General features: G+C 41.8%; 1 protein-coding gene across 1 annotated transcript in view; it reads right to left on the bottom strand.

Annotated features, from left to right (window-relative positions):
• TBC1D2 (TBC1 domain family member 2) overlaps positions 1-23,919 on the bottom strand; it is a 516,269-nt gene that overhangs the window by 41,812 nt on the left and 450,538 nt on the right. Inside the window, exons 11-12 of the mRNA XM_086961651.1 lie at positions 10,779-10,899; positions 6,548-6,733 (exon numbers count right to left, since the gene is read on the bottom strand). Of these exons, the coding sequence (XP_086817777.1) occupies positions 6,548-6,733; positions 10,779-10,899 (307 nt within the window). The remainder of the gene's footprint in view (positions 1-6,547; positions 6,734-10,778; positions 10,900-23,919) is intronic.

Here is a 23,919-nt window from a genome sequence, read left to right as displayed (position 1 = left end):
AGAGTCTCTGGGTATATTGGCAGTGAGTTTGAAGCACTGATACAAAGCATGCCTAAATCCTATGTTCCAATATCTCTATGCATCTGCAAATTCAACTTTCTCTGTAATTGTGCAAAGGCCATTAGGCCCACACCACCCCCGCCAGTGATCTTCTAGTGTTGAAAATCTGTTTCTATCCCATACTGTGAAGCCTGTCAACTTCCCAAGATCAGGTATAAGAACACTTCACCACAAGGGGATCTTTTCACTGGTTATTGCATCATATTTCAATTAATCTGTGGACAGTCTTCATTCTTGAATTAGAGTTGCCGTTGCTGCCAGGAGATACTATACTCCTTCCTTTCCTTCATATACAGCACTAAAATATCCTCCCTATCCCACTGCTTCTCAGTTTATATTCAAGGATGGCTATTGAAGGGGTGCATATACTTAGTTTATGACTGTTAAGTGTGAGGCCACTAGTACCGCCTAGTATCAGGCAGGGCAATCTCTGCATTATGAACGCCCTCTGTAGGCTGGCTAGAGAGATTAGGGGTGGGGGGCTTCCTTCCCAAAAGAGTATAAGCAAAGTAATCTCTATGATAATGCCCTTCCATACTAAAATTCTCCTAGAGGCCCCTTTAGCTCATCTTAGCACTACTTGATGGCTGCCAAACCTAAAATGGCCTCCACCCTTTCTTCTGAAGACACTGATTCAATTTTATCTCTATATATGTGAGCCTTGCTGCAAAACAAAGACAACTACAATCCACATTGCAGATGATGCCCTTTGTATTGTTAACAATTGTGCCCACTGTTGCTCCTTCATCTCTTGACTACTCCATATGCACATCTGCACATTTTGTAAAGCCACGTAATGCTTTACCTCTTTTCTAAGCAACACGGAAAATCTTCCGGAAGGGTCCGCTCTGGACCACACCATAGCCAGTCTTCTGTGGAGGTCCTCTTCGCTGACCCTCCAAGAAGGGCTGTATACACATGCTGGACTGTGTGCTTTGACCTAAGGTCATTGATTACAACTGAACACTTAAAGCTTAAATCCATTAACAGAAAATGTTTCCTAACCCAAAATACCTAAGGAACATGGTCTCTCCTCAACTAACCTCGTGCACCAAATATCTCAGCTTTAGCACAAACAGTCAACACTCTTAAAACTCTCACTACAATGAAAACACAAGCTGACCGGTATCTTTCACACTTTTTAGCAACACAAAACCCTAATTCCTGAAACCAAACTGTCTTTGGCTCTATACCATCCTTATAGAAGAAGTGCTTTACTCATGGAGTACCCTAGACATACCCGTCATCTTTGAAGGTAGTCTTCTACATGGAAGCATTCCTCAACCAAGGTCAATATGATTTCAGTCATATTATGACTATTTTTATCTTCACTCTGGCTACTAAAGTAACTGTGTATTATATTCAAGACCAGCGGCACAGTTATTAAGTTTTGAAAGGTAAAAAAACAACCAACATATCCAGCTGAGAACCTGACCATCTCCCAGACCAACTACATTATCAGAAGCTAATCTGTAGACCACAAACACATCACTGGTGATAAGGGGTTTAAGCCTAAACTAAAGACTATAGAACAGTATCCCCACCAAAATCACAATAGTGCTTCCATAAAGAGTTAACAGAAATCCTATCCCAATGGTTCTAACATTTGCAAATCTGAGCTCTTGTGAAAGCCCGCCCCTCCTTAATCCATCCACTTAAATCCTCAATTCTTTTCCCACCTTCCCTTCTGCTATGCACTCAACATGCCTGTAGGGTATTTGCATACTGACTACAAGACTCCTTACTTTATTAGTGTTGAACTATCCTCTTTAAAGTATATGCAGTGCTCCACTGCTTCTTGAAGGTAGTTTGCCTTTTAGAAATACTCCTATAAAAAGCAAAATAAGATATTGGTGATTATTTGGTTAGCTTTGGCATGATTAAATTTGAACTGTACTTCAGGTTGCAGATGCGAACATTTAATCCACAGAGCTAATTTGCTGACAAATTCTGCATGCATGAGAACACTATGGGGCAGATGTATCAAGCCTTTTGCGACTCGCAAAGGCCGAAATTCGCTGAATTTTGGCATTTGCGAATCGCAAACGGCCTTTTTGCATGTTTTGGAATGTATTAAAAAAATCACAATTTAAGGAATGGCAAAAAATTGGGATTCCTTATTTTGCCATAGAATTTAAGGAATCGCAATTTTTGAGATTCCTTAAATGCTATGTATGAAGCAATTTCAATTTGCAAATTTTGATTAAGAAATCGCAAATTACCACCAACTTGTTGTTGATGGTAATTTGCGAATCCTTTTCAAAAAGCGCAATTTGTCATTTGTTAAGGTGGCATGTGACGCACACACATGCCCATAGGGCATGTATGTGCGCCATATGCACACACATGTACATTTCAGGGGTGCAGCAGGGTGTCTTTGAGACACCCCTGCACCCTTGAAATAATTCTCAAATTGCGATTAGCAAATTGCGAATTTGCAATTTGAGAATTACTTCACAGTCATACCTATGGGCCTCCTGGCCCATAGGAATGCATGGGAAAGTATTCCTTATTTGCGAATTCGCAAAATGCGAATTCGCAAATAAAGAATATTAAGGAATCGCTAAAAAATAGCGATTTTTTTACATACATTCCATTTTGCGAATTCTAAATAGCGATTCGCAAAAAAACGCTATTTAGGATTCGCAAAATGGAATCTTGATACATCTGCCCCGAACTGTTGGGCCATATGTTGTGATATTGGATACATCTGCCTTGCCTATGGAAGTATGCTTAGCCAAAACACTGTTTGCATGCGGTGCCAGGTGCATAACTGTATTCTTGTTATGCTATGTGCTATGTTAAATATTTTATTAAGCGCAACTGTTACCCTTGGGTGTCCTGCCGCTAACTGCTATCCTGATGCAGAAAAAACTGAGGAAGAGACTAAAATAACCAGGTTTTAAGCATTTTCCTGAATAACAGCAAATCTGTGCTGTTCCTCAGATGCAAAGGAAGCTAGTTTCAATCCTTTGCAGAACCTACCATAAAACTTTTCCCACCCCAGCGTGCTCTTTTTACGGGTGGAACTTTGACCAGTTTTTGAGCCGATGAACGTAGCAGTCTAGTAGGGGTGTACCATTGAAATTGTTCCCGCAGGTAGCATGGTCCTTGATTGTGAAGCGACTATAAACTAGACAAAGGGATTTAAATTGCACTCGCTGCCTCACTGGCAACCAATGAAGTCTACGAATTTTATTAGAAATCGGGGCCAATTTTGGTATGCCAGATAACAGCCTAGCAGCGGTGTTCTGCAACATCTGGAGTCTGTGCATCAGGCTCTCTTGCATGTTTAAATAGAGGCTGTTACAGTAGTCCAGACGTGACATAATCAATGGAGTAACCACCGTCTGCCGACTCTCCTTAGGCAGAAAAGGAAGAATTTTCTTGGTGGTCCTGAGAGTGAACATAGTCGATGATACAATGGCGTTAACTTGCCTTTTCATGTCCAATTTATCATCTAAGTACACGCACATTTTTCACTTGCTTGGAAGGTGCTGAGAATAAACCCAAAAAATCAGGCCAGTATTCAAAGGGGTCCACAGGTTGAGGTCATTCCCAAACAGGATGACTTCAGTCTTGCCTGAATTTAATTTTAGGCAGTTACTGGCCATCCATTTACCGACTGCCTCCATACAGTCGTGTAGCCTGTGGCTTGTATTCCTTTCTGATTCTGGAAGAAGTGATACCACTATCTGCATATCGTCTGCGTAGGAGGTAAGATGGAAACCAAAAGATCTAATCAATGGAGCCAAAGACGATACGTAGACATTAAATAATGTAGGACTTAACGATGACCCCTGTGGTACCCCACATGGCAGGCAGAAAGGGGGCGAAAAAATATCACTTAATGCCACTATTTGCTGACGATTGTAGAGAAAGGAATTTAAGACCCTCCAGGCCTCCTACTCTACTCCGCAGGCTGACAATCGGTCCATCAAAATACCATGATGGACCGTGTCAAACGCTGCGGAGAGGTCCAACATAATGATCGCCGCTCTGCCCCCCGATCCAAAGTTTTCCTATTCTCATTAGTGGATTTCAGGAGGGCAGTTTCCGTGCTATGGCCCTCATGAAAGCCATATTGGGTACAATCAAGTCTTTCAGCATCTTGAAGGTAAGTACTCAAATGACTGTTAATCCATTTTTCAAGCATTTTAGCGGGAAAGGGAAGGCGAGAAATCGGTCTAAAATAATGGACATCTTTAGGATCGAGATTAGGTTTTTTTTAGGAGAGGAATCAATGACGCTGTTTTCCAACTAATGGGGATCCTACTTGCCTCAATTATTGAATTAAAAAGAGGGGTAAGGGCTGCCGCGAAAATCCACTGAGCCAATTTAGCTGTATTGACCGGACACAGGTCGTAGGGGGATCCTGACTTCATTTTTAAGAGGTGTTTAACAGTATCAGTATCGGTTAAAAGGGGAAATTCTATCAGGGAGTTCTGAGTTTGAGGAACAGTCTTATTATCAACGCAGGGCTTGAGTGGAGAGCTGTTATTGGCTCTATTAAAAGTTGAAAATATTTCCTCCACTTTGTCCAGGAAGAAACTAGCGATCTTGTAGCATAAGTCCTGACTCTCTGCCACTCGTGTTACTTGTGGGTGTGCCAATTTACAAACAATTTTACATAGTTCTTTGGCTCTCTTTATACTTAATTTTATCCTCCACCTAATACTCCTTCCTCCAGTCCCGCTCGAAATGCTTGCAAATACCTTTCTGAATTTTTAATTTTGGAGTATACCATGGGGCGGAAGGGTGGGCCCTTCTAGGGTATACGGATTTCTTTGGGGCAAGCTTATCACAAGCATCAATGACCCAGGCATTAAATCTAGTTGTGGCCTCTTCCACATCACAGATTAGAGAAGGCAAACTAGGCTCCAGAAGATCTGACAAGTCTTTACCGTCAATACTTTTCACCGTTTACTCAAGCTCCCAGTTCACTACCTCTTTCCTTTCCATTTTGCATATAAATACCTGCTCGAGCAGAACCAACTGCTTTTTGGAGAAGCACACCAAATGTATGTAATTCCCTAAAGGTAACTGTGATAAAATCTATTACTTCTCATTGGAAAGATGCAACTTTGCTTCTGGACATACTTGGTGGGCATGGATTAGTTTTTCAAGACATGGGGCTCGTAAATTAAAACCTCATAAAGCCATACCATGCTGTCAACAGTTTTGGGGCGTCTTGAGGACTATATTCCTAATGTTTTATAGTTTATAGTCACTAAATGTATGAAAATATATATTCATGATTTAAATCTAAGTTATAGTTAAGGAAACTTTATCTATTCTTTATATAGAAACCCAACTTAACCTATAAAAACTGGAGAAAATATAAAGTTATAGTTCTATCTTAAATTTATAATTTAAGCACCACATTCAATTTACTATACGACATGCACCTCCGCACACATTCTTGTTGCATCAATCGCCACACTACATTAACTATAACTCGACACTCTACCATGCACTGTGTTCTGAGAAATTATGTCATTTCAGATGTCATAAGTCTGACTGCTATGATTACACATGCTATAAGTTATATAATATGCAAGGGTATAACTAGTACATGGAGAAAGGGAGAGTAATAGTTGTAGCATTAGCAATAGGGGGGCAGTTATATGAGTTATTGGATCCACCATAAGTTATAGGATCTTCTGTGCATTTGCTGTAAAATAAAAATAAAACATTTCTGGCCCCAGGCGCAGTCTCTCTGAGATCCCACCACCAGGCCTAGGAGGTCAGAGGGTCCCTAGCCTGACACCTTATGTCTTTTCCTTACATTTTTCTTAGGACTGAGACTGGATGAAAAAAAATGTTTTAAGCTTTTGTGAAGATTCACCAAAATGGTAGCACAGTTATTAGGAAAACAAAAAATACTTTTCCTATGGAAATGAGGTCCTAACTATAACAGTGGGTATTCTCACTATACTATAAATATATGTTTAAAGTCCCTTCGTCTCTCAGTTCTTGTTAACTTTTGACTAATATTCTTCTTATATTTACATTTGTGGTTATAGCTTGATTTAGTTTTACTGATTTGGTGTATCAGATATTGGTTTTTGATATTGGTTGCCGATAAATTAGATTTGAGTATAGTATTTATTCCAGTTCTATACAGTGATTGATATTTCTTTGGTACTGTTATTTTCTGTATAGTTTTATTAAACACTTTAATAAAATATTTTAAACACTGGAACAAAAAGCTTTTTGCAGAAGCACACAACTTTATGTAAATCACCAAAGGTACCTGTGGTAAAGCACACACTCTGATTACTCAATACAGAGTAATGCGCCAGTAAGACATACCTGCGATAGATACAGTTTTTACAGGTTAATGAAGAACAAATAATAGACTATCCAATCAAAAGGGCACACTGTACATTATCCGACTTCAAAAAGCATCAGATGAGAAGGTGTTCCTTGTTATTCTTGTGCTATTTTCCCATTCATAAACAAACCTTCATCTACAGTGACCTACCTTCGTCCCTTCATAAAGAAAGGCATCCCAGACCCTGAGGAGAATGTCACTGACCAAGCTGTCCACGAAGACGACTAGAAACCAGTTAAAGGTGATCAGAGAGAGGTCAATCTTGTGCTGTTCAAAGTGAGCTGTTAGTTTAGGAAGCTTCTCAGCCAGAAAGTCCTTGAACACTCGCTGATCCACCTGGAGAAAACAGTAAAAGTGATTTATAAATGTCCTTTTTACATACAATAAATAAAGCATGGTGATATAGGTGTGCCTTGGTGATACAGGTGTGCCGGACCATCCCACCTTCTTCAGCCAGCACACACACATCTAGAGACACCAAATCCCCCCAGCTCAAAAACAAATGGAATAACCTGGAATCATGTGCCTCTCTCTGCTGGCCACTGGCACCTGGTGAATTTTGAATGTGGTGGAGCACTCAGATTGCATCAATCGACTAAGCCGGAAATCCCACAGTAAGTTTGGTAGATAACTAGAGAGCGTTCTCAACTCAGATTCTGTTTGAAAATGTGGGGTTGATGGTTGCATTTTACAGTGCATATTCCAGATTTACTAGCTGAAAAGCTAACCAAACCTTCAAAAGGGGCATTGTGACGTTTACTTTTAGAAAAAATGAAGAATATGATGGTAGACTAGCTCATTTTTCAACACAGTTTAAAAAAAAATTGCTAAATAGGAGATTTAAAGAATTTAGGGTATATACCTAAACTGGGCATCTTATTGGTTGTCAAAATTCTGATTATATCGCATTTGATCTTAGAGTAAAACCAACTCGATCACGTAATTTCTCCAAACCTGCATTCTTGAAATTTCCAAGAGAGATGTCATTTACCAAGCTTTTAAATCTAACTTGGTGACAGCCATTTATCTTGAAAGGGTTTTCATTGAGATAATTTATTTGTCTTACTCTGTTCTCCAGCTGCCTGTCCCCTTTTTCCAATTTTAAATTTTACTCAATTCTCTCTTGTAACCCCCTCAACCTCATTCCCTATTTCTTTTGTTGCAGTTTGCTCTATATTCACTTTATATTCACTCATCCTTCCACTGTTTCAACTCAGCTTCTCCTTCTCATCTACCCTACTTTTCCCCCTCCCTCCCGCCAACTTCCTGCTTTTTTAAACCCCTTTTTTAGTATAGAGGCAGTATATAAAAATACCTCCCGTAATGCTCACGTTCCCTCCTGTCTTATGTTTTGTCTACCTTTAACATGCCTACTTCTTTGAGATCCAACACATTTGTTGTGTTTTTACTAAACTAATAGGGACCCCTTATTCTGCACCTGATTATTTTTTCTCACCTCCCTTCAGCCTTACCTGCCACCATATACTGTTTCCATTTTTCTGTACCTTGCTGTCTGCCCCACAGTATGCAATGAATGATCAGTCTCGGCTACTTGCTAACAGTTTAGAGACGAGGCAGAACAGAATTAAGACTAACAACAATAAATTGTTTTTTTTGTTTTTTTTAATTCTAGTGATTTACTTCTTGATGTTTTATTTTTAAATAGCTTCTTTACGAACTTACAAGTCCTATATTCTTATGAATTGCTAGAGGTTTTGTGTAGTATTATCGAATGTTAACCAGCGTCCAGAGTCCAGATTCGAAATAGGGTCCTAAGTGAATTTGTCATCTTTTTTGTTAGTTTATTTGTTCTTTGACCTTTGTTTTAACAAATTAGTTTTATCATAAAGATAAAGCATGAAGTATTCTCTGGCATTCAAATGCAAGGTCGCCTAGCTTGTGTGAGCTAATATTTCCATAGCAACATTGTATATTTTTATGTGGATTAGATTATTAAACAAACTTCCAGTGATATCTCTTGTTGATGAGACAACCGGTGCTGTCAGTACGCTTAAAATTAAACTCAGAACATAAGACTTATTTAGTCCACTGAGTCCAAGATGCTCTTTCTACCAATACCAAACACTTTAATAGACTTACTAGGTCATCCACGAAATTGTGTAATATGTTGCCGCATAACCACAAATCCAGTACTAACTGAATATTCTTATTTATTTTTAGAGGGCCCGTCGGGGTGTCAGCCGAGTTTCACAATAGAAGTATTTAGCATCCCACTGTATTGTAAATGTACTGATCAAAACTACTGATTTGCCCCTGTTTTGTGCTCATGGAGTCAGGAGGCCACTACAAGCTGTAAGAAAATAATTTTCTGCGAATTCATATGCAATCCCTGAGTTAAACTTGATGAGTTGCAAATTTACATAACTTAAAGAGGGCATGGCTTGTTAGGAAATATATGCATTACTTATGTATATTTAATTGTAAGGAATGGATGTGTATTTGCATATTTCATAATATGCAAATGTCAATGATTACAAGTTTATAAATGCATGATTTACTATTTAAATGAAGACTCGTACATTGCACTAAAGATTCACTACATTGCAATGACGGACAAGTTGCCTGTGATCTGGTTCATGAGGACCTGGCCTGGCAGTCCGGCTGGACTGTTCCCATTGGAGCAAACCAAGAGTAACTTGCATGTGGCTGGATCCAAACTGAGGTGCCATGGTCAGCAAAAACGATGTATTGGGATATGGCCCAGTGCGATTGCCAGGGCTGAGATTAATTTAAACAATCATTCCATCACCTTCACGCTCTTTCTGATGCCCTACATGTTACGGGTTTACCCAAACAGGTGTCCCGTGTTCACTGTGCCACTGGAACAAAGCTATACCTGGCTGATGAGCCCTAATAACAGTGAAACCGGTCCTGTGTTGCTAATATTCGGGTTCAGGGAGAATATAGCCTGGCAGTTGGGGCTCGACTGTTTCTATTGTTGAAGATTAATTCAAGAATTCCATCCATTACCTTGTTTTTGGTGCCCTTTATTATGAAAGCATACATTCTATCTGGCAAAGTTTGAATCTCAGTTGGTCCATTTCCTTTAAAGTGAAGGATAGTACAAGGCGGGACACCCCTTCCTGTGATTTTTATCATTTTTTAGGATTTGCATTGTTTGGAAGAGTTAAAGCACCGGCCACTGATGTGCATCAGCTAAATGGGGTCTCACTTAAAGAAATGCCATTATAGTGTATGGTGTAGGGAATATGGAAGTTGATGTTTAGAATCAGGATTCCACCATGAAATCTGAGTTTCTGATAAATTACTTATAACATTGTTATTGAAATTAGATCAAAAAAAGATCTTACTACCCCAGACAAGGTGTTGAGGTGCTTTACGATGACTGGCACGCTACTCCGGAACCCAAAGTTAGAGGTTAATCTAGTGACTATTGTGATTAGACATGTGCACTCCAGAAAATTACATGCATTTATCCAGTTACTTTGTGATATATTATATTAATAGCAGTTAGGTGTCATCATTAGCGGGGGCTGTGTGGTTTCAGGTGAGAGGTTGGTGAGATGAATAGGCTGGTGGAGATTAGGTGATGTTGGTTTACAGGGATAGGGTTTTAAAGAGGAGAGGTTGTGATCGATGAAATGAGGTGTCAGCCAATTTCAGAACAACAATAAGGTTTAAGGCAGACAGACATGAGACTGAGAGGAGGCTACACGTAGGAATAGAAGACATGGATGGAAGGTAAGAAGAGAGTCACTCTAAAGAAAGGAAGGCGAGGAATCAAGCGAGAGTAAGTCAATGTCAGTTTTTGATGCAGGATTTTAGGAGGATAGTGAGAGATGGCTTTCCGAGATTGCAAGCAATCGGGGAATTGTAAGCGGAAGAAAGAAACAACATGATACATAGTGCTCCATACCCCCGGCTGACAGCTTAACCCCTTGACCGTGGGGGTAATTCCCCCACTGTGCTGGGGGCGCGCACAGCGCTCCAGTGCTCGTGACGAGCTCAGCTCATCATGCGCCATGGTGGCCGTGTGCTCATGATGGCCACACCTGTTTCTTTGAAACGCTCAGCACAGCAGGGGAATTCGCCCCGCGTGCGAGCGTTGGAGATGTTATGACGAGCTCAGCTCGTCATGAGCACACGGCAACTGTGGCTCATGACGAGCATGGAAGGGGTTAATCATACAATTCCAATGTACACATTATTTATTTTTTGTTGCAATTTTATATAGCGCAAACTTGACCCTCAACACCTGGCTCTTGGACTGATCCAGTGCCGCAACCCCCCCCCCCCCCCCCACCCCCCCCCACTCCAGCGCCTTGAGACCCTCACGGGTTATTAGCACGCTTTACAAATCCCTGATTGATTGATTGAATGTAGGACATTCCAGCCTTACCTGGGATGCAGCTAAGGTTTTGCTGTAGTACTCCATTGGCATTATATTTTCAACAATATCTACAAGGCACCAAAAAGAACTCTCCTCCTCTTGCATGACCAACAGGATAAGTGCTGCTAATCTATAGAAAATAGAAAACAAAAATGGTTTAAACTGATAATCAATTAAAGCTAGTAATTAGTAGTCACGAAAATAAGAATGCGGGTAACATATTTCTTCTGAAGTTATACGTTTTTTAGAGTATACGGTTTCTCGAATTCACAGCTTGAAACCTATTCATGTTTTCTGTGTACAGAATACTTTAATATTTGGAAACAATATTTTTTTAATTATAGTTTACCTTAAGGTAGCTTGGAGTCAGAACCACCCGTTATGCAAACATCTCAAAACTAGTCTATAATGACACTTGGAAAAGTCACTGACTTAAAATACCTTGAAACCAAAGACAATATACCTATAGCATCAATACAGTCGTTTTGCATTCAGACGTTTTTGCTATTACATTATGAAAATGCAATTTTGCAACATAAATGTTCTAGGGTCTAACATATATAATCTTCCTCATCACAGCGTGTGCTTTATAGATTCTGAAGCAAACTTTAAAACTAAATTTAAAAAAGTGGTTATTTTCAGCCTCAGACTCTTGTCATTCGCTAATTTAGTGACATCTGCATTCATTTCTGGATCTGTAGCAGTTTTCTAGCATAGCGCCAGGATGCTCCTTGGAGTGACAGCTGTGCTTAACACATGTTTCATTCATTCATTCATTCATTCATTCAGTTATTCAAATACGTTTCATTCAAATCACACAAAAAAACTAAGGTAGCAGTACAAACTAGGAACCAAGAAACAGCAAAGAAGATGAAACAGCACCTCATAACCAGGGCGACATTTTTGCACCAAGACTATGTGGGATTATTTTCACCCATCCAGTTCCTGCTGATGTTTTTTTGTCTTTCCCGCGCGTAGCAACGGTACTTTGTTTGCCCTGACAACACCCTGGATCAGCTGTTCAACTTATTAGGAGTCTATTCAGGGAAAGCAAATCCATAGGGTTTGCCAGTACTGGAGCTGCTCACCATACAAGTTAAACCTAAATAGTAATTGAAACTACTGGGACAAGAACTAAGCGAGCAGTGGAAGGTTCAAATAATGAGGCATCCTCCTCAACTGGGCTCTAAGAAACTGGACAGAAGATGACTTGAAAAGTCAAAAGGAAAAGCACAGAGGCGTAGCATCACATGAGATCTGTACAGTTGCAGGTGGATTGGAGCTCGAAATTCTTATCAATAGAAATAATATGATTGTAAAAAGAAGAAAATGTATATGTTATATTTTTGATCTAAATAGGTTACATTTGATAAGTTGGAATAATTCAATGCAAATTAAGGAGCCATATCCTCCTATTGAATAACTAAAGTGAGTAATAAATATGGAGTTTGCCGTTGTCCGTGATCATCAAATTGCCACTGAGTAGCCGCACACTAATCAACCGCCTCTATATTGAGCTCAATGAATTACCTACTAGATTGGTTGGTCTGACAGCACTGTGAGTGTCTATTTTAACACTTCCAAACCTCCATACATTTTAAAAGCTTATAATACACAATGATTCATGAATTCAAAATAAAGGCAAATCATCTTTTCTAATAGCCAGAGGGGCTTGCCTTTGGGGATGTCTAAGGATAACCCGTCTCCACACACCAGCTGGGCCCACAGCTGGCAACGCTGGTTCTTCTTCTCCACTGCAATACTCAACTGAGGACTTGATTAGCCTCAGCAGTTGCCATGAAGACTGTTTCTTCTTCCTATTTTCTAACTAATCAGTTTTCAACTCTTCCCTCACTCTGTTTCTCTCGTGTGATCTGGTGAATGCTCAATCCCTTGCATGCCGCAAACATCAGGCCACTGACAATATATCAGATCCTAATGTAGATGTTGTGTTCATTAGTGAAACCTGGCTTCATGAGGCCTCACAACGGGACATCGCTTTGGCCACCCCTGTTCACTATGTTGACCGCCTCACCAAAACGTGTTTCATGCCAGAAATTCTTTCCTCCAATGATACTGGGTTGTTTAACAATGCTATTGAGAAAGGCAAACAACTGAACGCCCCCAACACTCACCATCATGGTGAAAATCTTTTGACAAGGTTTCCTGGGTTTTTCTGCATGCTATACCAGAGAGCTTCTCATTGGGAGAGGCTTTTTCCTGTACAATCCTGACACCATACAAAATTCTCTCAGCCACAGTCAGCATTAATGGCTTTCTCTTCAACAGCTTTGTGCTACAAGGACAACAGGAGTGACCCCTTTCCCCATCTGTTGTTTTTGCCATTTACAGAACCTCTTGTAATATCTATTAGAAAAACCTCTTGTAATCTCTATTAGAGAAAATTCAAACATTATGAGTGTTCCCTTTAATTTGGGCTGTTATAAGACAGCGGAATACACAGATGGCAGTCTCATATTTGTAATTTATTGAGGATGTAGGGAGGACTATTCCTCTAATTCTAGAGACAGTAGACAAAATATACTGAAGTCCTGGGATATTGCGTAAACAAGGATAGAACAAAAGTCCTGCCAATAAACAATCTGTGTCTTTGCTTTCCTGAGAAGGGATAGAGCCCATGATGAAATACCTCCGTATTTGGTTTGAATCTAATCTAAACAAATTCATATGACATAATGAAAAGGTTACACTACAATTGATAAAGTACCTTCTGGACCAATCGTTCCCTAAATTAATCGCCCAAGCCAGCGGGAAAGGATTTAACCAGTTAAAAAATTTATTTACCAGCTTGTCAACTTCTTCATAAACATGTCCTCAATCCAATTGTCTGGAGACTTCTTTAAAAACATAGATGCGCTTATTTTGGGTTTCATATAGCACTCAAAAACCACCATCATTTCTTTAACCAAACTATTGCTACACAAGCATCTACGGCGGCTCAACCCAGCCTCCCTCTTCAATCACAAATTGCTTTTCTGGTGAAACAGGGCCTGGAGTGGCTGGTAAGTTACAACCGCAGTCCTGCTCCGTGTCTTGAGATTGAGCAAGACTCCATCCCATGAGCTTAAAATCAACCATCATATTACACATACTAAAACAAAACACTCCACACCAATAAATGACACAGCTATTTCACCCTTGTGCATACTGGATAATAAGCTTCAAAACAAAATTAAACATTCTCTTCATTTGGGCATAACCAATAAATAAATCTAAAAGGGAAAACATACTTCTGGAAGGCCTGAGCTACAAAACGGATAATGATAATATAAGACATTGGGTCTAAAGTATCCCCATTTCCCTTCTCTCCTATCTAAACGAAACAACAACCTAGAAAAACAATGGGCTATATCAATTTTCAAAACTCAAAGTCTCACTCTCTAAAATGTCACCTCTACCTGAGTGAGGCTTTCCCCTTTTACACCCAAGGCAGCACCAATTACTCTCATACCACAAATAAAGTGGGAGGACCTCTTGACCCATTTTTCCTCAATACCCACCTTAACATTTCATGTGTGAATATACGACTGGCCCTCACTTCATCCAAAATATCTCCCCCACTTACTTACTTCAGATTCTGGTCAGCCAATTAAGCATCCTGGACCTCTTCAACTCCATAAACTACGTATTAAGGATAATGATAAATGTAGGACCTGCCTCTCTGTAACAGGAGACTGAAGATATTGAATGGGTACAGGTTTGCTAATGGATACCTCTTACAATAAATCTTTTTGGAATGAAGTGAGAGAATACCTTAAAAAGATCCTGAACATTGAGGCCCAGATTTACAAAGGTAAACTTAGACCTGAAGTCTAACTTTAGACCTAAAGTCTAACTTTAGAATTAAAGTCTAATGTTAGTCCTGAAGTCTAAGTTTAGACCTGAAGTCTAACTTTAGACCTGAAGTGACTACAGGTCTAAAGATAAACTTTAGATCTAAAGATAGACTTTAGATCTAATGTTAGACTTCAGGTAAAAACAGTACGCAAACCGTTAAAACGAAAAGTAACTCAGGTTGGGAGCATCCAAAGGGGGGCAAAGGGTGTGTGTGAGTGGGGGGCGCTGTATTATATTTCCAGGTGGGCCTGAAAAGTGGGCACACCTAGTCTAGCCGCATGGTATTGTAATGTGTCTCTCATAGGGAGGGAGTGAGAGGTACCAGAGGGGGAGAGGGGACCCAAGGGGAGGGGTGCATAACGGTGGTCACAGGTGTTTCTCAACCCCTCCGAAGTCTATCTCAATTTATTTCTAGCAGCCCCAGTGAGTCAATTCGTGGGAGTTTCCCTGTCTTCATCGGAGCTATTAGTGTGGCTCGGATACTCCCAGATATAGCTGGCATACTTCCATAGACCTGCAATCGGATGTCGGCGCAGGCCCTTTAATTCCTCTCTGTGCAGTGCCCTACCTTCAGCACCAGCCGTTTAGTCACCTCTTGTGTCCAAATGTTAATCTGTGGCCCTGAAGTCTGTTTCCATGTCCTACCTTCAAAAATACTAGAAATTCATATCAATGAGCAAATTCCACCATTACTAGTCGCCAGTGCTTGACTTCATTCTACTCAATCAGGTTTGTGAACCATGCTAAGCACTGAGTCAGCTCTGCTGTCAGTTGCTGACGACCTAAGACCTTGACCTTGCCAGGTAGGTTGCTCTCCCACCACACAGCTCCGCCGGTGCTGTCCTGCTGCTGCTGGTTAGTGCTCTTGCCTCTGTCCCCCACTGCCTCCTCGTCCTCGTCTCGACCAGCACCGACGACAATCTCAGCAATGCCAAACACATGCACTTCCAGATCCACACGGACCCCAACACCACCCTAAGAGGCACCCTCATCTACAGAGCCCCCGGACCCCGACCCCAGTTCAGCGACTTCATCGCCGACTTCATCAGCTCGCACGCCCTAACCTCCACCGACTACATCTTCCTCGGAGACCTGAACTTTCACCTGGAGAACAACAACGATAGCAACTAGACCACCCTGATCCACAATCTCACCAACCTCGGACTGAGACAGCTCGTCACAACACCAACCCATTCCGCAGGCCACATGCTCGCCCCTGTCTTCTCCTCCAACTCCCAAGTCTCCTTCAGCCACACCACCAAACTCCCCTGGACCGACCACCACTGCATCCACTTCACCTTCCAGACACCTACCACACACCACCACACCCAACCACTCCAACGCCGCTGCTGAAGCAAAGTCACTGAAGACCAACTACAGGGAAACCTCGCTCTCAGCCCACCCACCGACCTCTCCAACACCGACGACGCTGCCCGCAACCTCAGAAGATGGATTGACGACTGCGCCAACACCCTCGCTCCGCTGAAAAACCCCACCTACGGAGACACCAGCAGGAGAGTCAGCTGGTTCCTCCCGGAACTCCTAGCATCGAAGCGTACCTGCCGGAAACTAGAGATGAAATGGCACAGTGAAAAGACAACGGACAGCCACGCAGCCCACAAAGACGTCATCCGCAACCACCATCACCTCCTCCTCAGGGCCGCCAAGAGGATCTCCTTCAAAGACCGCCTCAACAACAACGCACACAACAGCAAGGAGCTCTTTAACATCATGAATGAACTCTTCAACCCCAGCTCCAAAACCAACAACATCCTGCAGTCGCAAGCCCTGTGTGACTCCCTCGCCACCTTCTTCCACCGCAAGATCACCGACATCCATGACAGCTTCTACTCTCAGACAGCCCCAACAGACACCGACACACCAGACTCGCCACACACCATAGACCACGACCCCTTGCCAGCCTGGGCCAACGTTAACATCGATGAAACCATCAAGACAATGAGCACAATCCACTCCGGCTCCCCGTCAGACCCTTTTTCGCACCACATCTTCAACAAAGCCAGCAGTTCAAATGCACCCCACCTGCACAACATCATCAACCTCTCCTTCGAGACCGTGACCTTCCCAGAGAGCTGGAAACACGCCGAGATCAACGCCCTGCTCAAACAACCCAAGGCAGACCCGAAAGACCTCAATATCTTCTGGCCCATCTCCCTGCTTCCTTTCCCAGCCAAGGTCATCGAGAAGATCGTCAACAGGCAGCTAACCCGATACCTCGAAGAAAACAGCATCCTGGACCGATCCCAGTCAGGGTTCCGCAGCAACCACAGCACCAAGACTGCCCAATCGCCACCACCGACGACATCAAGACCCTGCTGGACACTGTTCAACATCAACATGGCCCCGCTCGCACGCATCGCCTGACAGCACGACCTCAACATATTCTCCTATGCCGACGACACTCAACTGATCCTCTCCTTCACCAAGGACACCCTCACCGCCAAATCCAACTCCATGAAGGAATGAAGGCCGTCGCCGATTGGATGAAGAGCAGCAACTAAAGCTGAACACGGACAAGACGGAGGTCCTCATCCTCGGCTCTAACCCTTCAGCCTGGGATGACTCCTGGTGGCCTACGACACTGAGGGCAGCCCCGACACCCACCGACCACGCACGCAACCTGGGAGTCATACTCGACTCAACGCTCTCCATAGCCAAGCAAGTCAACGCAGTCTCCTTCTCCTGCTTCAACACCCTACGCATGCTCAGCAAGATCTACAGGTGGATCCTGACAGATACAAGAAGAGCAGTCACCCAGACTCGACTATGGAAACGCCCTCTATGCAGGAGCCACGGCCAAGCTCATCAAACGACTGCAACACATTCAAAACTCCTCGGCACGCCTGATCCTTGACGTACCACGCCACAGCCCCATCACCCGCCACCTGAGAAACCTGCCCTGGCTCCCCATCGACGGGAGAATCTCTTTTAAACTCCTCATCCACGCACACAAGGAACTCCACAAGACCGGCCCAGCCTACCTCAACATACGGCTCTTCTTCTACGTCTCCAACCGCCAGCTCCGCTCCGCTGACCTCTCCCTTTCCACCGTCCGCCACATCCGAAGAACCACCGCAGGCAGCAGATCCTTCTCCGACCTCGCCGCCAAGACCTGGAACACCCTTCCACTCAGCCTACGACAGACCCAAGACATGCTGACCTTCAGGACGCTACTCAAGACCTGGCAGTTCAAAGAGTAGCTGCACCCCCCCCCCTTTTTATTTCCCTTTTTTCTTTCCCAGCACCTTGAGACCCTCGCGGGTAAGTAGTGCGCTCTACAAATGCTGTGATTGATTGATTGATTGATTGATTGATTGATTAAGACTTGTAGTGAACCAGGTAGGCATGGCAGCACCAGTCATCCTCAACCTGCTGGCAGCCTTTGACACGGGCTTCTCCATTCTTATGTCTTTACTTTTTACCTGTTCACAAAGAAGAACGTTGTACACCCAAGCCCGATTCACTAAAGTCTAAGTTTAAACCCAAAGTCTAACTTTAGATCTTAAATCAAATTTTAGACGTGAAGTTTAAGTTTAGACCTAAAGTCTAGTTTAGACCTAAAGTCCAAGTCTAGTCTTAAAGTCTAACTTTAGACCTGAAGTCTAACTTTAGACTTTAGGTCTAAGTTTAGACTTCAGGCCAAAAGTTAGACTTTAGATCAAAAGTTATTCTTCAGGTCTAAATATAGACTTCAGGTCTAAGTTTACCTCAATTGTCATCTCTGGGTTAGATTATGCTAATTCTATTAATTTTTTACCTAAATAAATACATTATTTATTGCTTTCAGCTAGTTCAAAACTCAGCTGCCAGGCTTCTTCTTCAACTGCCATGAACTCCCATATTTCTAACAGGTTTGCTGCTCTACATTGGCTCCCAACTTGAAAAATATTGATCTATTACATCAGATAGTAGCTTTCCCTCTATCATCCTGTCAGGACTCTTTGATTTTCTTCTCAAAATGTGCTTAAAGTACACACGATTGGTAAGGTCAAAACAGGTGGCAGATCCTTATCCTTTCTGGCACTTAGGACCAGGAACAGCCTCTGTTTTTGCTACATCTTGTAACCAATCATATACAGTTATCAGGGGCGTAATTTAGTTAATAATGTTAGGGAGATGTGAGGCTAAGTTTTCCCAACAAGTAACAAAGTGTATCTAACTAAAAAGGATAAGGCGGGCTAAAACACCACTAGACAGTAATAATGGACTGGATTAAGGGCCATTATGTTTCGGTTATTTGGAAAACTAAAGCCAGGAAATGTAGGGATATACTGGACTATGTTGTGCATTCTAGTCCAGCTCTTCCTCAGAGCAATGTAGGCCAGAGAGGCTCAGGAGAGCAGGCTAGCATAAGCCCATACCTACAGCAGTAGACCAGGCTTAGGGTGGGCAGTGACAGCAGGCCTTTTAGAAGCCCAGATTGCAACTGCATGAAGTCTGAATATCTGTATGGCACATGTAACAGGCACTATGAGAAATTCACACTACCTTCAGACTCTTCCCCAGAGCTCTCACTTATGTCCCATCATGAACACTCAGCCACAACTGGAATTCACCCAGATGCCTAGAAATGACTCTGCTTACATGAAATACTCTGATGTTGCATGAACAAACTCCAGAAACACAGCATATGGAGAAAATAAAATACTTTTAGGATGATGAAGTTAAAATGTAACGTAAACCGGGACTGCTTCTCTGTTATGGATTACCTCAATGCTTTCTACAGTTGTTGCTAGGAATTCAAACACTGTTTTTACCTACAAAAACCTGCATTTGAGACACGACAGGGACCCATTTTTTAAGTTTTTATATCAGACCTGGCAGGACACAAACCACATAAATCCATGCAAGCAGCACTCTGATGAAGAGTGAGTAACAGGCAGGGGCGCAATCAGGTCCATGCTTCAACCTAGCCTGTGCACCACACATATTCGTATGTTACTCTGCAATAAATCTCATCTCGAGCTCCTCTTGGATCCTGAATCCCAAAACGAGCTGAGCTTTCATGTGGCATCTGCCTGCCCCCACATTCTAACCTCATGCTCCAAGAATTAATGACTAAGCAGTGAGCTTTGATGTAAAATGTTTAAGAAAAAACTACTCATCTAGTAGCTGATTTGCATAAAGTAAAACAAGAAAATCTGGGGTCAATCCCAGCTTGAATAAACAGCGTGATCCTAGGCAAATACTTAAGTTACAGAGTCTCCTTTTTCTCCATTATCACACATGAAAATACCTTCATATGCGACAGTTCAGGAAGTGCCCTGTACATAAACCACTTACGTTTAACAGACTATATAACTTTCCTCTCTCTAGAGCAGGAATCTACAAAGTCTGTCCTGGAGGGTCGGATCCATGCCAGTTTTTAAAATAACTACATTTATCTAAATGTGGATATGCTAAAATTCTGGCATGGATCCGGCCATCCAGGACCGACTTTGGAGAACCCTGGTCTACAATAATCTACGCCACATATGTGGTGCACTTGACAAGTGACTTTCCTCCGATTTCAATACTGGCATTGTTGTGAAGAAGGATGGAGGAATGAATATATTTTATTTGATTTTTTTAAACTATCACTTTTTATATACGCTTCTCAAAGCATTGATATAATCTGAAGTACTAAGGTAAAACACATCTGCCTGTTAAAAAAATATGCTTCTTCAGAAAGCGACTTGATAATATTTACATGGCAATTATTTTCATGTCTCTACTCGTGTACGCGCACAAGCTTTTAGAGCCAAACCCAAACCCTGGCTCGACTCACCCTTTTAATATGTTGGTTCACCTGTCTCTACCCAGACAGTGACAACAGGCACTTGGTGTCAGTGATGCTGCAGACAGCCGATTCGACTGACACTCACAGGCAAGACCAACTAAGTAATTATTAGGGGGGTGTCCCATCCCATACAACTCCACTGAAGCTACATCCATGACGGTTTCGTAAATTCTGAAAACCTTTCCTTTTTTCTACCTCTAGTCTTCTCTTTGCTGTCTCAATTGGCGCCAAGGCACCCGCACTGTTGCATATAGGTGCGCTGTGCAAATGTGTATTATTTTTATTATTACTAATTTCGCTATTATTATTATTCCCCAAAAGAAGCAGCAAATGGGCTCTTAATTATAATCAATATACATTGTATGTTAACATCGTCGTTTATACATCAGCCTCTGACATCTTTAGAAATACTGCACGATATGGTACATTTTAATTAGTTTATTTTTAAACCAGGAACAGAGGAAAACATGCTTTTAATTAATACTTTATTAGGAGTCCTTAAAAATGGTAAAATATGAATAAGGTAAACATCAGCAATGCACAGGAAATCAAAAGACAATAAACATATCATAACACATACAATTTCATTTTAAATGAACCAGCACAGAGAAAATGTTTTCCATATTGAACGATAGGAAAACAATTCTCTCATTTTATTTTCTGAAAGCAACATTCATTCTTATTGTTTGTCTTTCTTTTAAAGAGCAACAACTTAAATTTTAGGTGCCTCGCACAATGTCATCTCTTCTTTCCAGGTACAGTTCACAGTCCTTCCAGGTCTCCTGCTTGCTCTCTCACAAATTGCATTCAGGTTCTCCTCCGAAAAACCCACTTGATTTTTCTGCATGTGTGTTCTAACTTTACATCCAGGCAAGCGTATTGCCTTTCAGACAGTGTGAATGAACGGCATTAACCTGTCCACTCAGCACAACTCTTTTGCTGGTAATTATTAAATATTGTCATGTCTGCAGCTACAATCTTATCTGCAGTTTCCATGTATCCTTTGCACATGGACAATCCTGTTCAACATATCTATTAAGCCAACGCACTACAATTCAGCTACTCATTAATAAATAATACATGAAAGCTTCTGTCCCTCAATATATAAGTTCTTTGAGAGTAATGCCTTCAGGCTCAATTATTTCATAAGGTAATAATGTGCATAACATTCCTTTACAACATATGTCATATGAATACGGGGTCGTTTTCATATTTCCACAACATACTCAATGTACCATTTCAAATTAATCCACTATAGCTTCCTCACCATCTTAAATAATATAGAATATTGCAACAGGTGCCTAAATAGTCCCAATATATATACTTTTTTTGCGAGGATTCTTCAGACAATGCCAAAGTTATTGGCAAATGAAAAAAAGCTCTTCTTATGGAAACTACATCCTAACTGTAAATATCTACTAGCGACGGCCAGGAAGTCCCAGTTCACTGAACTTAAAACAACTCCGTACACAGGCAGTAGCTCAATATTCAAATTGCCCTCACGACTTCCAATGACCAAAAGACCTGTATCAACATCCCCAATGGTTTCAGTAGGTAAACTCTTCAAAATAGAAATCTTTCAAATTATTTTTTTACCTAAAGTAACCCAGGTTCAATGTCATGAACCAAACTGCCTCACTTTTCCACCTATGAAATTTCAGACGCAAAAAGACATGGGGGCCGTACTACGCATTTTCCTTTTTTTGTGCATGAAAATGCGTCCTGTTACTATGAATGTGCTGCCCCCAAGGCAGCCGCAAATTTGTGCTGTCCACAGGGCAACGCGTTCATGTGAAAACATGGAGCGGTTGTTTGCATCCGCTCCCTGTTTTCACAGTGCAGATGGCAACGCCTGCACTTTTGAAGGGGATTAGAAATTCCCCTTGTAGACGGGTGCAGTCCATAGACCCCCTTCTCCTCCTCCAGAGGGCAGCTCTAAGGGGGCGAACTCACAGTGCCCCACCTTTTAGGTGGCGCAATGTGAGTGCACCCCCTGACAGCTTCTTTGCCTGTGCGCCTGAATCTGTAATATGGTATGGGCACAGAGGCAAGGGAATTCCCTGATTTGGATAGGGCATGCCCCTATGCAATGAGGGATCCCCCCTGAAGGTGGTGCTGGCGCTTTAGGTGCACCAGCGCTATCGGTATTACTGAAGGGAACACACAAGCATCTGCGCCCCCTTCTGTAATACAAAAGTGCCCGGCGGGAGCGCAAAGCGGGCGCAAACGCCCGTTATGCCCCAGGGGCATTTACTGTATAACGGCCCTAGATGGTTCCTTTCTATAGGCGGCCTATCCTCTTTCTTGCATTAGTGTCTAGTACAATATATAGCCTTTTCTCTTTATAACCATAAACAAAAGTATTCGTACAAAATTTTAGGTGCCTCACACAATGTCATCTCTTCTTTCCAGGTACAGTTCACAGCCCTTCCAGGTCTCCTGCTTGCTCTCTCACAAATTGCAATCCGCTTCTCCTCCGAAAAACCCACTTGATTTCTCTGCATGTGTGTTCTAACTTTACATCCAGGAAAGCGTATTGCCTTTCGGACAGTGTGAATGAACAGCATTAACCTGTCCACTCAGTGCAACTCTTTTTCTGGGAATTATTAAATAATGCCATGTCTGCAGCTACAATCTTATCTGCAGTTTCCATGTATCCTTTGCACATGGACAATCATGTTCAACATATCTATTAAGCCAACGCACTACAATTTAACTACTCATTAATAAATAATACATGAAAGCTTCCGTCCTCAATATATACGTTCTTTGGGAGTAATGCCTTCAGGCTCAATAATTTCATAAGGTAATAATGTGCATAACATTCCTTTACAACATATGTCATTTGAATACGGGGTCGTTTTCATATTTCCACAACATACTCAATGTACCATTTCAAATTAATCCACTATAGCTTCCTCACCATCTTAAATAAGATAGAATATTGCAACAGGTGCCTAAACAGCCCCTATATATATATATATAAAAATGTGTGAGGATTCTTCAAACGACGCCAAAGTTCTTGGCAAATTAAAAAACGATCTTCTTATGGAAACTACATCCTAACTGTAACTAGCGATGGACAGGAAGTAATATGTATTACCTACTGGCAGTCTCCAGTAGATAGTTATAGTTAAGATCAACAGAAAGTAGTCATAGTTAGCATGTAGTTACCATAGAAAGAGCATTTTTCATTTGCCAATAACTTTATCGTAGTTTGACAAATCCTCGCGTAATTTTCAAAACTAGTTTGTCAATAACTTCAACTGCCATCTTGAAAAATTCAGGGTAATCCGTAAAGTGCGGGCCGAGAAAAAGGGGGGGTCCCAAAATGTGTTTTGCCCAAGTTAATTTCCCTAGGAACTTTAGACACGGCTACAGCCGGTACTGCTGAAGGAATTACACCAGATTTGGCAGGAAGGTAGATGTTGGTTCAAGGAAGTGCCTTTTATTGTTTTGCTGTAAATCTGTTCAAACGTTGCAGAATTATTT

Source organism: Lissotriton vulgaris, chromosome 3_1 (assembly GCF_964263255.1).
Source record: "Lissotriton vulgaris chromosome 3_1, aLisVul1.2, whole genome shotgun sequence".
Taxonomy (NCBI): Eukaryota; Metazoa; Chordata; class Amphibia; order Caudata; family Salamandridae; genus Lissotriton; species Lissotriton vulgaris.
Note: the sequence above shows the minus strand (reverse complement) of the source record. Positions and strands in the feature narration are given on the sequence as shown.